Raw genomic sequence first — 16,596 nt, forward strand, 5'->3', positions numbered from 1 at the left:
CAAACGCCTCGCTGGACCGCGCACGTCTAGCGCGTTGTTATAGAGAGCCGCATGGGGGGGGGGGAGTTTGTCGATAGGCGCTGATTGGTCCCGCCTCCCGCCAAACGAATTGCTCCGGGAGATCGATGCGCGTCAGGGAAACGACCTTTGTGTGAGCGTGTGTGTGTGAGCGTGTCTGTGTTTGTCTCTTCCTGTGTATGTGAAAGAGAGAGAGAGAGAGAGAGAGAGAGAGAGAGAGAGAGAGAGAGAGAGAGAGAGAGAGAAAGAGAGCGAGGAAGTGTGTGTGTGTCCCTTTGTATGTCAAAAATACTTTTCACTTCATATATTATTTACCTTTATTTTACCAGTTAATCAGTTTACAGAAGGCCTGGAAAGGAATGCTCAAGACTGCCTCATTGGCCAGAGAGAGGGCGGGATTTCCAGTAACACGGAACTACCGATAGTGGTATATCCGTTTCGGATACCTCTTTTTCAAATTAATTGGCAAAAATCCTTATTAACTCTACTTGTTCTTTGCTGTTGATGTTCTTGTTATGTTCTTATCTTTCTCCCTCTTGGAAAGACGTTGTATCCGGCGCCGCAGACACACTCGTGGGAAGTACAGAACAGGAAACGGCGTTGCGGTAGACCAGTATAAAGCTAAAACACAGGATCCTCTCTCAGCCTGCGTTGTGTTGCAGGCGGCCACTTTCGTCCCTGGCAGGAGAACCCGTTTCACCGATGTGGATCTCCCAGATGATTGCCTCATCCAATCCAAAGTTTGTCGAGGATCACATGACCAAATGCTTGCGCTCTTGGGTGGTTTGACGTTTCCTCCCAAGGCTTTGCCCCATTGTTGTGTCGCCAACTTGCAAAATCGACCCAGAACCATGGAATGGTGAGTTTGAGCACGCAATTTGAATTTGAGTGTTGTGTCCGTGCGTAATACGCGTATTTGCGCACTGAGCATGCATAGTGCCAAACAGCAGTATTACACGCGCCCCGTTAGTCTGCGTGCAATGCAAACAAAAACCGAAACTGTTATAATAATATAATATATAATAGTTATACATATAATAAATCAATCCACCTCTTTAAGACTGCTTTCACCCCATAACCTTCTTCCCATCCCTCCCCTTCCTACTTTCTTCTGACTAATAAACGTTCTTTACCAATTTTTTTATTTTGTGTTCACTCTGTATATTATGATACTACTACTACTACTACTACTACTACTACTACTACTACTAATAATAATAATAATTATAATAATAATAATAATAATAATACTATAATAATGCATGACATATTATTTTTTATCACTAATTAGAATAGGAGTAATGCAGAAACCAACAGTTAATGCAGAACCAATAATAAAAATAATCAAGACATTTGAGAACCACTGATCTCAACCTGGGGGGTATTCCATCAACCAAGCTAAAGGCAAAGCCGGGCTTATTTCGCTTAGCCTCGCTACTTTAAGCCAGAGTTGCGTTCCATCAACGTGACTTAAGGGAATCTCCGCTAAATAACCATGGCAATTTATCAGACCAAATTAACCTGGTCGGTACCAGGCTAACTGTCAGGCTTACTTGAGCGATGTTTCAGAGAAGTCCCATCTGTCGGAAACAAGTGTACCTTCAGAAGGTTCCACCAAGCCTAGTCCTCACGATTTTGTCATAAATGTACATATATGAAGTACAAACAGCGTATATTTTCGCTAAGCATCTAAGATTGAATGATGCAAATAAAATAATGAAAATAATTGCTATCTATTGTTATCGTGGATGTTTTCTAAACACATTTTCACACAAATGTATGTATTCTATCAAATCTAAGAACCAGCAGTTGGTTGAGTGTTCTAGCATCTGCCCTATAGTACGGGTGACCCGATTTCGCATCCTGGGCACGTCAGCGAATTCTTGCAGTTGTTATTATTATTATTATATCAGAGAAATTAGGCCTAACAATTTACTTTTTATATCATAAATATATCTTACAATATCCCTAGAACCCCAATATAACTTGCAAAAACCCATGGTAAAGTTAATGTTAATATTAATGTTACTGATAAGCCTTTGTCACATTAGCTGCGTTTCCAACCCCCAGATTTTATGCGAATTTTGAAGAATCGAATTAGTAAACGGTGATGGAAACACCAAAATTTGCATAAAAATCCTCCAATTCGCAAAAAAGTTTATCCGCTCGCTTGAGGTAAATGCGAAAGAGAGTAAATGCGCAAAATGGGAGATTGAAACACCCTTTTCGAAACAGCTGTGACGCAGCGAACATTGAACACACAGGAATGACAACGTCCTTCCGATTCCCACATAACGACCGGCCAATACAACCCTGCCGACATCAACTTGTAGCATCAATATATCTATATTTTTAAGCGTTTGTATATATATATATATATATATATATATATATATATATATATGATATAGGATGTCTATGTTTGCATATCCTTTAATTATACCGTGTCCATTAATCCCTGATATATGGACACCTACTAAGTAATTCCAGTAAAGTTCAGCCTTCAAAACGAGAGCTGGTGGTACATTGTGGAAAATGCATTAAACTGTAATCAGAAAACGCGGTTATATGCTATAGACCCTGGAGTATCTGTGGTATAAAGGCTGCGACGAATTTCGAATTATAAATATGTACAATGTATCCTTTAAATGCGTCCATGGGACAGATGGCCAATGTGAATAATAGATACGTGTGGACCGCTGAAGAGGTACAACTTTTCCATGCTCTCATCGAAGAAAAAAACATTACAGCTATTTCAGATGGAAAACAACGCAATTCCACTATTTATCAGGACCTAAGAGAGGATGTTATCAAAAGGATACGACAAGCCCTGGAATGTGTGTAGTTTTTCGCTCCAACCACTTGATGGAAACGCACCTAATTTGAATTTATTTTTTGCGAACTTTCTAAAGATTTGCATCACCTTTTAGATGGAAACGTGATTAATGACAAAGACAATGCTTCATGGGAAATTGCAGCCACATAAATTCAATTCAGGTGAGTTTCACGGCAGCAGCCAAGACGACTTCTGTTGAGAAAAATACTATGGTCAGTCAATTTAGAATATTCAAAGAAATAAAAAATAAATGGCATGAAAAGTTTTTAGATTTCTCCAGTACTCCTTCCTAAATCACTGATTAGGTGGGGATCGGGTGCAAGTCCGACACATTACCACAACACTATCTCCCTGATTACTAATCTACAGTCAATATTACATTAAAACATGTTACGCTTAATACTACTTTTTCATTCAAAAGATCGGCGATTTTATTGCCAGGCGGCTTCCCTGTTTTTATTAATGGTAACAGTGTTCCCTTTTTGAGTTATTATATGCTTGTACTCCTCATAGACCTCCACAAGCAGCTTCTGTTCGCCTCTGGAAAAGATCCATGATTCGATTCACAGTTCTGGGTTGGTTACAAATCTCGTGAGTGAACGTAATCCACAATAATACCCCTCTGCATTCTTTACTATTATTATTATTATTATTATTATTATTATTATTATTATTATTATTATTATTATTATTATTATTATTATTATTATCCCTCCTACTTATTGTATGTTGTATACGTCCTGGCACTTAATGTACGCACTTATTGTATGTCGTACTTAGTTATAGTACATAGTTGTGTAGCAATGTAGCATCTTACTCTAGCTGTCTCTGTTGTGTACGGGGAATGGGTTAACCTAGTGATTGTTAATGCTTGGCACTTGCTTCTATGAACATCCTTACTGTACCGACATATATAAATTGTTGTTTCTCTTTCTTCTGAAAAATGGATTTATTGTGTGTCACTCTGGATAAAAGCGTCTGCTAAACGCCCTGAATGAGAATGTAAATGTATTATAATGATAATTATTATTATTAATAATCCACTGTTCAAACTGCTGCGTCCGACCAGGTGATAACTTGAGAGGAGGTGTCGGACTGCCATGATGGGACTGTTTACCCCGCCGTGCCTCCTCCTCCTCCTCCTCCTCCTCCTCCTCCCGGTCTCCTCTGCAACCTCCTTCTGGGCCAAGGAGAAGCCCAACATCGTCCTCATGATGGTGGACGACCTGGGCATCGGAGACCTGGGTTGCTACGGCAACAACACCATCAGGTAACGCACGCATGAGAGGTCGTGACAACTTTAAAAATAATAATCATATATAAGTGAGTGAGGGAGTGAGGGAGGGAGAGAGGGAGGGAGGGAGGGAGGGAGGGAGTGAGTGAGTGAGTTAGTGAGTTAGTGAGTGTTTTGTGAGTGTGTTTAAGTGCCCAAGTGAGTGTGTGAGTGAGTGAGTGAGTGAGTTAGTTACTGAGTGAGTTGTTTTGTGAGTGTGTGAGTAAGAGACCAAATGAGTGAGTGAGAGAGTGAGGGAATGACCGATTGACTGAGTGAGTAAGTGAGCAAGGGAGAGATTGAGTGAGTGAGTGACCGAATGAGTGAGTGAGTGAGGGAGAGAGTGAGTGACCACCACCCCTGAACCTGGGTGGTGTCTCCCCCTCCCTCCTCCCCCCGCCAGCACCCCTCACATAGACCGTCTGGCCCAGATGGGGGTGAGGCTCACCCAGCACCTGGCCGCCGCCCCGCTCTGCACCCCCAGCCGGGCCGCCTTCCTGACCGGGAGATACCCCGTACGCTCCGGTGAGTCCTCCACCCGCCAGGGCACCACCAGCACCACCGTGTAACGCCACCACCATGACCCACTAACACCACCACCACCATGACCCACTAACACCACTTCCATGACCAACTAACACCACCACCACGAACCACTAACACCACCACCACCACCACCACCACCACCACCACCACCATGACCCACTAACACCACCACCACGATGAACCACTAACACCACCACCACCATCATGACCCACTAACACCACCACCACCACCATGAACCACTAACACCACCACCATGAACCACTAACACCACCACCACCACCACCATGACCCACTAACACCACCACCACCATGACCCACTAACACCACCACCACCATGACCCACTAACACCACCACCACCACCATGACCCACTAACACCACCACCACCACCATGACCCACTAACACCACCACCACCACCATGACCCACTAACACCACCACCACCACCATGACCCACTAACACCACCACCACCATGACCCACTAACACCACCAACACCATGACCCACTAACACCACCACCACCATGACCCACTAACACCACCACCACCACCATGACCCACTAACACCACCACCACCATGAACCACTAACACCACCACCACCATGACACACTAACACCACCACCATGACCCACTAACACCACCACCACCATGAACCACTAACACCACCACCACCATGACACACTAACACCACCACCATGACCCACTAACACCACCACCACCACCATGAACCACTAACACCACCACCACCATGACCCACTAACACCACCACCATCATGAACCACTAACACCACCACCACCACCACCATGACCCACTAACACCACCACCACCACCATGAACCACTAACACCACCACCACCATGACACACTAACACCACCACCATGACCCACTAACACCACCACCACCACCATGAACCACTAACACCACCACCACCATGACCCACTAACACCACCACCACCATGACCCACTAACACCACCACCACCATGACCCACTAACACCACCACCACCACCATGACCCACTAACACCACCACCACCATGACCCACTAACACCACCACCACCACCATGACCCACTAACACCACCACCACCACCATGACCCACTAACACCACCACCACCATGACCCACTAACACCACCACCACCATGACCCACTAACACCACCACCACCATGACCCACTAACACCACCACCACCATGACCCACTAACACCACCACCACCATGAACCACTAACACCACCACCACCATGACACACTAACACCACCACCATGACCCACTAACACCACCACCACCATGAACCACTAACACCACCACCACCATGACACACTAACACCACCACCATGACCCACTAACACCACCACCACCACCATGAACCACTAACACCACCACCACCATGACCCACTAACACCACCACCATCATGAACCACTAACACCACCACCACCACCACCATGACCCACTAACACCATCACCACCACCATGAACCACTAACACCCCCACCACCACCATGACCCACTAACACCACCACCACCATGACCCACTAACACCACCACCATCATGAACCACTAACACCACCACCACCACCACCATGACCCACTAACACCACCACCACCACCATGACCCACTAACACCACCACCACCATGACCCACTAACACCACCACCACCATGACCCACTAACACCACCACCACCACCACCATGACCCACTAACACCACCACCATCATGACCCACTAACACCACCACCATCATGACCCACCACCACCACCACCACCATGACCCACTAACACCACCACCACCACCACCCCCCAACTTGTTAACTGGTGACCAGAGGGGGAGTTGTCATGCCCTTCTGTGTGTTACTGGGGGCAGGTATGGTCGGACTGGGCAGAGTGGGAGCCTACATCTTCTCCGCCTCCTCCGGAGGTCTTCCCAGCAACGAGGTGACCTTCGCCAAACTGGCCCAAGGTCAGGGCTACAACACAGCTCTGATAGGTGGGTACCGCCCCCCCGGATCCGTCCCACACTCAGTCACCCGGTCAGTTGGTCGTTCACTCACTCACCCACTCACTCGGTCACTCACTCACTCACTTACTCACTCACTCACTCGGTCACTTACTCAATCACTCGCTCAGTTACTCACTCACTCACTCACTCGGTCACTCACTCGGTCACTCTCTCACTCGGTCACTCACTCGCTCACCCACTTGGTCACACTCACTCGGTCACACTCACTCAGTCAGTCACTCAGGCACTCACTGAGTCACTCCCTCAGTCACTCACCTACTCGGTCTCCCAATCAATGTAAATCTCTTCCTTAGCCATTCACTCACACAAACGTCCGAAGTTTGTCGGACGTTGTTCGTCTCTAGTGAAATCTGCTGTGGAACTTGTCATTGGTCGGACAAACGTCTGAAAAACGTCCAATAAACGTCCGATAAACGTTTAACGTCCTTTTCCCGCCGCCTCCAGGAAAGTGGCACCTGGGTCTGAACTGCGAGCGTGCCGGGGACCACTGCCACCACCCCGCAAATCACGGCTTCGACCTCTTCTACGGCACGCCCATGACCCACCTGCGGGACTGCATCCCGGGCCACGGCTCCGTCTTCGCCCAGGTGTGGCCGTATGTCCGATACGTGGTCGCCGCCTCGTTCTGGACGGCCGTCCTTTGCTTCGGCTGCCTGCCCGCCCCGTTCGGAGGCCGGCGGGTGGGGCTGGGGCTGCTGTTGATCGGGGCCGCCTCGGCCGGCCTGTACCTCGTGTTCGACCACCTCATCGGTGCGCTGAACTGCGTCCTGATGCGGGACCAGCAGGTGGTGGAGAAGCCCTACGTCAGCGAGGACCTGACCGCACGCATGACCTGGGAGGCGGTGGACTTCATGGAGCGGTAGGGCGGCGGTCTGGGTTTAACGATGGCGATGGTGGTGTTAGTGGGCAGTGGTGGAGGTGGTAGTGGTGGTGGTGGTAGCGGTGGTGGTGGTGGTTGAGGTGGAGGTGGTGGTGGTGGCGCCACCGTGGTGGTGGCGTCATTTACATATGTCATCAGTTATAAATATGAAGGCGCATTTTTAACATACTTTTTTAAAGCAATTATAAATGATTAAGTTACTTAAGAAACCCAAACACAGATGCAAACAAATTAACCAAGCAAATGCAAATCATTGGCAAACTCATAAAATTGGCACAAAATAAGCAGAGCACTTTTAAAATAAAGTATAATGTAAATTATAGGCACTAGTTCGAGTGGTGGAGGGTAGTGGCGGTGGTGGTGGAGGTGCTAGTGGCGGTGGTGATGGTGGAGTTGGTAATAGTGGTGGTGGAGGTGGTATTGGTGGTGATGGAGGTGATGGTGGCGGTGGTGCTGGTGGAGTGATTCACTCCCTCCCTCCCTCCCTTCATTCCATCCCTCCCTCACTCACTCCCTCCCTCTCCCCTCCCTCACCCCCCCATCCCTCACTCCCTCACTCCTTCCCTCCCTCCCCCACTCTCTCACCCCCCCCCCCCCCCATCCCTCCCTCCCTCCCACCCTCATCCCCTCACCCTCTCACCCTATCAACAGTAGTTCGGGGAAGCCCTTCCTCCTCTTCCTGTCCTTCCTCCAGGTGCACACGGCCCTCTTTGCCACGCCCACTTTCAGGGAGTCCGGCCCCCACGGTATCTATGGCGACGCCGTCCGACAGGTGGACTGGGCTGTGGGTGAGTGTGCCTGCCGGTTAATTGGGTTAGTGTTAATTAATGTCCGCCAAACAAATTGCTTGTGTGTTTGCGAGGTGCCTGCTAGGTGTGCGTGCTATGTGTGGGTGCTAGGTGAGGGTGCGTGCTAGGTGCGGGAGTGCTAGGTGCGTGCTAGGTGTGCATTCGTGCTAAGTGCGTGCTAGGTGTGGGTGCGTGCTAAGTGTGTGCTAGGTGTGTGCTAGGTGTGTGTTCTGAGGTGAGCTCTGACCGTACCCCCGACCCCCGACCCCAGGGTTCGTCGTGGACACCCTGGAGAGGCTGAACCTGAGGGGCAACACGCTGGTGTACCTGACCTCGGACCAGGGCGCCCACCTGGAGGAGGTCTCGGACCAGGGCGAGGTCCACCATGGCTCCAACGGCGTCTACAAGGGTAGGAGGACGCCCCCGGAAACTTCATGAAGAATGAAGTTTAAGGGCGAATGAGGTGCTAGGTGCATGCGTGCTAGGTGTGTGCTAGCCGTGTGTTAGGTGCGTGCTAGGTGAGTGCTAGATGTATGGTAGGTGTGTGCTAGGTGAGTGCAAGGTGTGTGCTAGGTGTGTGCTAGGTGTGTGCTAGGTGCGTGTGTGCTAGGTGCATGCTAGGTTCATGCGTGCTAGGTATGTGCTAGGTGCGTGATAGGTGCGTGCGTGCTAGGTGTGTGCTAGGAGCGTGCTGGGTGTGTGCTAGGTGCGTGCTAGGTGCGTGCGTGCTAGGTGTGCGTTAGGTGTGTGCTGGGTGCATTGCTCCACGCTAGCTTTTAGAGCTAAAGGTTCAGGGGAATGAAACCAGTCAACTTCTATTGATTAAAGTTGGTAACGAGGTCATGTTTTCCCCTCGGTATCATGAAGCGGTTGTTTCTATGTCCGTCCGAGGTGTTTGTAGAGATTATTTTGAGATTATTTTCTCTGTCACTCACTCACTCACTCACTCCCTCCCTCAATCACTCACTTGGTCACTCACTCACTCACTCCCTCCCTCCCTCCCTCCCTCCCTCCCTCACTCACTCACTCACTCACTCCCTCCCTCCCTCCCTCCCTCCCTCCCTCCCTCCCTCACTCACTCACTCACTCACTCACTCACTCACTCACTCACTCACTCACTCACTCACTCACTCACTCACTCACTCACTCACTCACTCACTCACTCCCTCCCTCAATCACTCACTTGGTCACTCACTCACTCACTCACTCTTTCACTCACTCTTTCACTCACTCACTCACTCTTTCACTCACTCACTCACTCACTCACTCACTCACTCACTCACTCACTCACTCACTCACTCACTCACTCCCTCAATCACTCACTTGGTCACTCACTCACTCACTCACTCACTCACTCACTCACTCACTCACTCACTCACTCCCTCCCTCACTCACTTGGTCACTCGGTCACTCACTCCCTTACTCACTTACTCAGTCACTCATTCACTCTCTCCCTTACTCACCCCTCACCCCCTCCCTCCCTCCCTCCCTCCTTCCACCCCTCCCTCCCTCATTAACCTAAGCACCACCCTTCTCCCCCCCAGCGGGTAAGTCCACTAACTGGGAGGGGGGGATCCGGGTCCCGGGGATCCTCAGCCTGCCCGGGCTGCTCCCCCAGGGGCGGGTGGTGGACCAGCCCACCTCCCACATGGACCTGCTCCCCACCCTGACCGCGCTGATGGGGGCGCCCCTGCCCTATGACAGGTCAGACCCCACTAGGTGGATGAATGGGTGAATGTGAGTACGGATGTGTGAATGTGTGTATGTGTGGGTGAATGTGTGTATGAATGGGTGAATGTGTTTATGAATGGGTGAACATTTATGAATGGGTAAATGTGTGTATTAATGTGTGTATGCACGTGTGAATGTGTATGGATGGATGAATGTGTGATTGTGTGTTTGAATGGGTGTATGTGTGTGAATGGGTGTATGAATATGTGTGCGTGAATGGGTGAACGTGTGTATGACTGGGTGTGTCTATGTGTGCATATTAATGTATTTATGAATGGGTGACTGTGTATGAAAGGGTGACTTGGTTTATGAATGAATGGTGTAAATGTGTGTATGAATGGGTGAATGTCAGTCAATTGTAAAGCGCTTTGAGTGGACCACTGGATAGAAAACCTCGGTATGAACGCACACATTCATACACACATTCACCCATTCATTCAGTCCGTTTACCTCCTCCATCATGTTCTATCGGCAGGCAGCTGGACGGCCACGACCTCATGCCGCTGTTGCTGGGCCGGGCGACGCGGTCCAGCCACGAGTTCCTCTTCCACTACTGCAATGCCCACCTCAACGCCGTCCGCTGGCACCCGCCTAACTGTGAGTCTGCGCCTTTAAGGCTGCGTTGCTTTCAAGGCCCGTGGGGAACTAGAGAGACGTCTTCAACGGTAGACAGATCTTGAAACTCGTAATTTCCACGTGTGACAATTAATTTGTATGAATGTGTGTATGAATGGGTGAATGGGTGTATGAATGGGTGAATGTGTGTATGAATGTGCGAATGATGTGTGTATCAATGGGTGAATGAATGTGTATCAATGGGTGAATGAATGTGTGAATGAATATGTTTATGAATGTGTGTATGAATGTATGAATAAATGTGTATGAATGTGTGAATGAATATGTGTATGAATGCGTGAAAGAATGTGCGAATGAATTTGTGTATGAATGTGTGAATGATGTGCTTATGAATGTGTGAATGATGTGTGTATGAATGTGTAAATGATGTGTGTATGAATGGGTGAATGATTGCCCGCCCCCCCACAGCGGACGCGGTCTGGAAGGCCTTCTACTTCACGCCCGTCTTCACCCCCCCCGGCGGCGAGTCCTGCACTGACACCCTGGTGTGCCTCTGCCACGCCCCCTACGTCACCTACCACGACCCCCCGCTGCTCTACGACCTCTCCCGCGACCCCTCCGAGGCCACGCCCCTCACTCCCACCACGGAGCCGCGGTTCGCAGTCGTCATGGTGACGATGGCGGCGGCGGTGGAGCGCCACCTGGCCTCTCTGGAGCCGGTGGACGACCAGATGGCCCTGGGCCACGTCCTCTGGAAACCCTGGCTGCAGGTGGGTGAAATGGTGAATGGGGATATGAGTGGGTGAATGAATGGGTTAAGGTGTGTATGAATGGGTGTGAATAGGTGAATGTGTGTATGAGAAGGTGAATGAATGGTTGGATGAATGGGTGAATTAATAGGTGTGTGAATAGGTGATTGCGTGTATGACTGGTTGTGTGAATGAGTGGTTGAATAGGTGAAGGAATCTGTGGGTGAATGGGTTAAGGTGTGGATGAATGTATGTACTAATGGGTGTATTAATATGCGTGTGATTGTGTGTAGGAATGGTCGCATGTGTGTGTATGAGTGCATGCGTGAATAAATGGGTGAACGAATAAGTGTATGAATGGGTCAATGAATATGTGTATGAATAGGTGAATGTGTGTATGAATTAATGTGTGAATATGTGTATGAACTGGTGAATGTGTGTATGAATGGGTGAATGGATGGGGAATGTGTGTCTGAATGTGTGTGTGAGTAGGTGAATGTCAGGCAGTATTGTAAAGTGCTTTGATTAGCCCCTGGTTAGTAAAGTCAGACCACTAACCTCGTCGTCCATCTTGTTGTGTGCAGCCGTCCTGCTCGGCCCAGGGGGGCTCCGGGGGCGGGCTGTTCTGCCGGGAGGAACGCCACAGAGTTCGGAAGGCCACAGACTTCGGTTGGAGCGTGGACTAAACGTCGTGATTTGAACGATAACTGAAATAAAACGATGGATGACGTTTTTGTGGCAATAGTGTAAACGACAGCAGTTCATTCACCCACTCATACACACATTCATTCACCTATTCATACACACGGTTTCTCATCGGTACCCTTCCCTCTCCTTCCTAGAACTCTACCTACGATGTTGAAAAAGGAAAACACTTGGCAAGGGGGTTCACTTGTGCTTTTTAAAATACATTTAAAATCTCTGAGGAGCCGTTTGTCCCTCCTGGATTACTGTAGAAACATGGCCTCAGGGGTAGAAGCACCCCCTTCCCACACAGATACAAAGGAGTCTGAAACAAGGTAAGAATGAATATTATATTCCATTTATTATAATCAATTATATTCCATTTTTTCAGGTGCTGTTCGCTCAATTTGGTTTGAGGTTTGCGGCCCCCGGCCAGCCATTGGTCCGTTGAGCTGTCCATCACACTCTTTGACCCGGATTGAGACCAAAAATCGGCCAATCGGCACTTAAGCACCGCCCCCGGGTTGTCCACGCCCCCAAACGGTTTGAGTCTCTAGTAATGAAGGAGTCTGGAGCTCATTAACACTAGCTTGTTAGTGCAGCCATCCCTCCTTCTTCAGGAAGCGGAGGGTGTCCTCCTCACCCTGTTGGCATAGCGACCGCATCCGAGCGAGGGGGGGCGGGAACAGGGCCTGATTCAGCCTCACAATGTTGTCCAATGAGAGCTGGGGGGGGGGACAGAAGAGGAGGAAGTGGTCAGAGTCGATCGTGATCCGCTTTTCCGAGAGTCCGAGAGCGTCAGAATGTCGGTCGTCGTGTTTTCGGTTTGGTGTTTGTCGTGGTATGGTCGTCACCGTCGTCATGGCAAAGTTTGTTGAGGTTCTCTCTCTCTCTATCTCTTTCTCTCTCTCACCAGGATGTTCATGTTGGCGTGCCGGAAGTGGCGTTGGGTCCGCCCCGTGTGGGCGGGGCACACGTCGACGCCCCGCCCGGTGAAGGGGGAGACGGTGAGGGTGCGGCCGGAGGGGAGGAGGGGGAGGCCGTCGCTGAAGCCCCCGTCGTAATACTTCTGGGGTAGGGAGGGAGAGTGGGAGGGAGAGAGAGTCGGGGAGTGGGGAGAGAGAGAGCGCGCGAGACAGAGAGGGAGAGAGGAGAGAGGAGAGAGAGAGGGAGAGCGCGCGAGACAGAGAGGGAGAGAGGAGAGAGGAGAGAGAGAGGGAGAGTCTTAGAAAGGGTCATTCTTTGAGTCCGATCATCATGCATGTGTCATCTTCATGCCGGCGTTCCCAGTCATTCCCACGGCGTTTCAATTACCTGTCCGCGGAACGCCAGGGTGCGAAGTCCGGCGTAGACTGGCACGAAGCTGCTGGCCAGCAGCGCCTGGGTAAGAGATTCATCAGTTGAGAGTTTCTGAAATCATATTAGTACTTAGTAGAGAGGGAGAGGGGGAGAGAGAGGGAGAGAGAGATATCAGCGTTCACACAGATAGGTTAGCATTTAATGACGAGCAAAAGAGGGAGAGGGTGAGACAGAGAGGGGGAGAAGGGAAGGGAGAGAGAGGGGGGTGAGACGGAGAGAGAGGGGGAGAGGGATAGAGAGAGGGGGGGAGACAGAGAAACAAAGAGGGGGGAGAGAGAGAGAGGGGAGTGACAGAGATGGACAGAGAGAGAGAGACAGAGAACAAGAAACAACACCATAATCAGCTCGTCCCTGGAGCTGAACTCCCCCACCAGGCTGTTCTTCCCACTCTTGGCGTGTGTAACGGACACCCAGAGTCTGTCAGCCGCCACCTTGTGGGCGTCGCCCGGCAGGACGTCCTCCATCCCGCTCCTGGACAGAGGGGAGGACAGAGGGACAGATCCTCATCAGCCAATCAGCTCTCTCTCTCTCTCTCTCTCTCTCTCTCTCTCTCTCTCTCTCTCTCTGCCATCTTTTCGTTCGTAACAATCGGTTTGTTACCGTAGAGCTAGCATGAAGTCGTAGCCTGGCGTCATGGCCCCCAGCTTCTGGCTTCGCACTTCGGCCGCGAACTTGTAGGTGAAGTCTTTGCAGTGCTGTGAGAGAGAGGGGGCTCTAAAAAGGTTCTTAAACTGTAAAACTGATCTGTAACTGTAAAACAGATCTGTGACCATAAATAGGATCTGTAACTAACATGGATCTGTAACTTTAACATGGATCTATTACTGTAACATGGACCTGTTAGTAACAGGTCCATGTTACAGTAACAGGCTGTTACTGCAACATGGATCTGTAACTTTAATACGGCTCTGTACCTGTAAAACGGATCTGTATCTGTAAAGCGGATATGTAACTGTAACATGAATCTGTTACTTTAACATGAATCTGTAACAGTAAAACGGATTGGTTGCTGTAAAACGGATGTGTAACTGTTACATGGATCTTTAACTGTAAAACGGATCTGTAACTGTAATACGGATCTGTAACTCTAAAACGGATCTGTAACTGTAACATGGATCTGTAACTGTAACCTGTATCTGCAATTATACAGCACTATCTGCAACGGTAAAATGTAATCTGAGGTACATCAAAATAGCAGGCTTACTAAAGATACTTCCATTCATCCAATTGTAATAAACATATTTATTTAATGTACAACTTAATTATGTTACGCATTGTGCGCAGACGTGCACGCACGCACGCACACACACACACACACACACACACACACGCAGTAGGCACATACATACACAGACGTAGACGGGGTAGGTACACAAACACACACACACACACACACACACACACACACACACACACACACACACACACACACACACACACACACACACACACACACACAGAGAGTTGGGAACACACAGACAGACAGACACAGACACAAACTCAACCTTATCTAACGCTCTTCGTCCTCCATGTGTTCCTTTACCTCCACCTTGTCGGGGGCCGTGATGAGCACCGCGGCCACCAGGGCGCCCGCGGACGCCCCGGCGCACGCCCGGAGCGACGCCACCAGGCGGTCTCCGTGTCTCAGGAGGGCCCCAACGGCCCCCAGTTGGTAGATCCCCATGAAGCCGCAGGCGGCGAAGGAAACGTTCAGCGCGGCCATTCACTCCGGGAAAGGAGGGGGGGGGGGGGGGGAGGGGGGGGATTGCTTCGCAGAACTGCGCCTAAAGGTAGTTAAAGTTGATTTAAATTTAATTCACAACGGGTCGTATCAGCTGAGCCACATTGACGTTTTAATTCGTGGCTGAAAAACATGCAGATGATCTCGTTTAAAATGGTTGATTTGTCCCAGTGCAATAATCGATTAGACCTCTATTAATAATTGTAACCTGTCGGTAAATCACCGCATTCTCCATGGAGTTGCGCACACAGAAATAGATAGATAGATAGGTCTCTATTTAGATATTTGCATATTTCTATTTGTTTTATTAGTATACGGAATGGTATTAAAAGGAAAATAGTCAACCTGAGCCAGGCAATTATGATTATCTAATTATTATTATTAATATTATTATTAAAAGGTTGAGGTCAGCAGCTATAACTGGATCGGTTCCTTACCAGGGATAAAGAATCGCGACGTCACCTCCGTCTTCACGCAGTTTTGCAGATGTCGCGAGATCTAAAGTCGCAGCGGGGGAGACTGGTGTATCTTCATGATTTAAACGATGAGATATAATGTCATAAGCGACAAAACACGACTAGATCCACGGTAATAGCCGGTCATAACAAAGCCACCGGCGTGCTGACGCGTTTCACTTCCGGTTTGAATTCTTTGTCCTGGCGTTTCAAAGTAAAAGTTCTGACGTTTTTAAGGTAAAAGTCTTGCAGAATGTTCATCCAAAAATATATCAACCGCCCGTTTTATGATAAAATATCAATCCAAGTGGTTTATGTATTTATACTTTGCTCATTTAAACACAGCCAGACATTGCTTATAAGTAATTCCTGTTTTCATTTTGTGTTTTTAATTTATGAAAATCAGGCAAAAGAAGCGACGCAAGCAATTTAGTTTGTAAGGTTATTTCAGCAAACTTATGAAAAAACAGACCACCTCCCCTCCCCCCACAGACCTATTATCGTTTTTTTCATGATTACACGATAAGATTTCCATTACATCAAAGGTTTTTCAACGGCAACCCAACCCTGAAAATATCTAATCCTGTGTGTGTATCTGTCCACAGGAGAGATTAGCGTTTTACACTGGTAATCCTCGCAACGGGGGCAATCAGATGTTGTGTTTCTGTACCTCTACCTCTAAAGGTGCGTTCACGCCAAAAAACACATTTGTCGCCCAAGGTTTGTCGCGCAACAAATCATAAACTAGCTGTGCGTGTTTTGACAGGCGAATTTGCTGCAGTTCACCCCGGACTGCACTGCAGGGAACGGTTGGCCGGTTGAACGCTAATTGGCTTTTACGTTACACATGTCACTCAGTGGCCACGCTGTTGAACGCTGATTGGCTGGCGTCACGCGAATGTCAGGGCAAAGTTGAAATATCTCAAGCAAATTTGTCGCACTA

General features: G+C 48.9%; 2 protein-coding genes across 4 annotated transcripts; one reads left to right on the forward strand and one right to left on the reverse strand.

Moving 5' to 3' along the window:
* The first annotated feature begins 775 nt into the window (after positions 1–775).
* Positions 776–13,120, forward strand: sts (steroid sulfatase (microsomal), isozyme S). Of its 3 annotated transcripts, XM_079737605.1 has the most exons (14): positions 776–877; positions 3,368–3,445; positions 3,924–4,124; positions 4,531–4,652; positions 6,535–6,657; positions 7,135–7,549; positions 8,222–8,358; positions 8,630–8,767; positions 9,903–10,062; positions 10,565–10,686; positions 11,134–11,435; positions 11,999–12,160; positions 12,257–12,433; positions 13,015–13,120. In XM_079737605.1, exons 3-12 carry the CDS (start codon positions 3,955–3,957, stop codon positions 12,098–12,100), a joined length of 1,791 nt encoding a protein of 596 aa, XP_079593731.1. In that variant the 5' UTR covers positions 776–877; positions 3,368–3,445; positions 3,924–3,954; the 3' UTR covers positions 12,101–12,160; positions 12,257–12,433; positions 13,015–13,120. The 3 variants fall into 3 exon arrangements, with proteins under 3 accessions (XP_079593731.1, XP_079593730.1, XP_079593732.1); XM_079737604.1 differs by having other exon boundaries at positions 11,999–12,433; XM_079737606.1 differs by having other exon boundaries at positions 8,225–8,358; positions 11,999–12,433.
* pnpla4 (patatin-like phospholipase domain containing 4) lies at positions 12,486–15,780 on the reverse strand. Its single transcript, XM_079737607.1, has 7 exons — positions 15,636–15,780; positions 15,001–15,241; positions 14,058–14,152; positions 13,793–13,928; positions 13,413–13,478; positions 13,012–13,167; positions 12,486–12,823 (listed from the first exon to the last, which is right to left on the reverse strand). Exons 2-7 carry the CDS (start codon positions 15,178–15,180, stop codon positions 12,692–12,694), a joined length of 765 nt encoding a protein of 254 aa, XP_079593733.1. The 5' UTR covers positions 15,181–15,241; positions 15,636–15,780; the 3' UTR covers positions 12,486–12,691.
* Positions 15,781–16,596: the final 816 nt, after the last annotated feature.

This window comes from Pollachius pollachius, assembly GCF_949987615.1.
Source record: "Pollachius pollachius genome assembly, chromosome: 6".
NCBI classification, from domain to species: domain Eukaryota; kingdom Metazoa; phylum Chordata; class Actinopteri; order Gadiformes; family Gadidae; genus Pollachius; species Pollachius pollachius.

Coding starts and splice junctions, on each gene's coding strand:
- sts (XM_079737604.1), top strand. CDS start 3,955: ATGATGGGACTGTTTACCCCGCCGTGCCTCCTCCTCCTCCTCCTCCTC. Junction 6,658..7,134: donor CTACAACACAGCTCTGATAG/GTGGGTACCGCC, acceptor CGCCGCCTCCAG/GAAAGTGGCACCTGGGTCTG. Junction 7,550..8,221: donor GCGGTGGACTTCATGGAGCG/GTAGGGCGGCGG, acceptor CCCTATCAACAG/TAGTTCGGGGAAGCCCTTCC.
- pnpla4 (XM_079737607.1), bottom strand. CDS start 15,180: ATGGCCGCGCTGAACGTTTCCTTCGCCGCCTGCGGCTTCATGGGGATC. Junction 13,168..13,412: donor CCCTGGCGTTCCGCGGACAG/GTAATTGAAACG, acceptor TCCCTACCCCAG/AAGTATTACGACGGGGGCTT. Junction 12,824..13,011: donor ACGCCAACATGAACATCCTG/GTGAGAGAGAGA, acceptor CCCCCCCCCCAG/CTCTCATTGGACAACATTGT.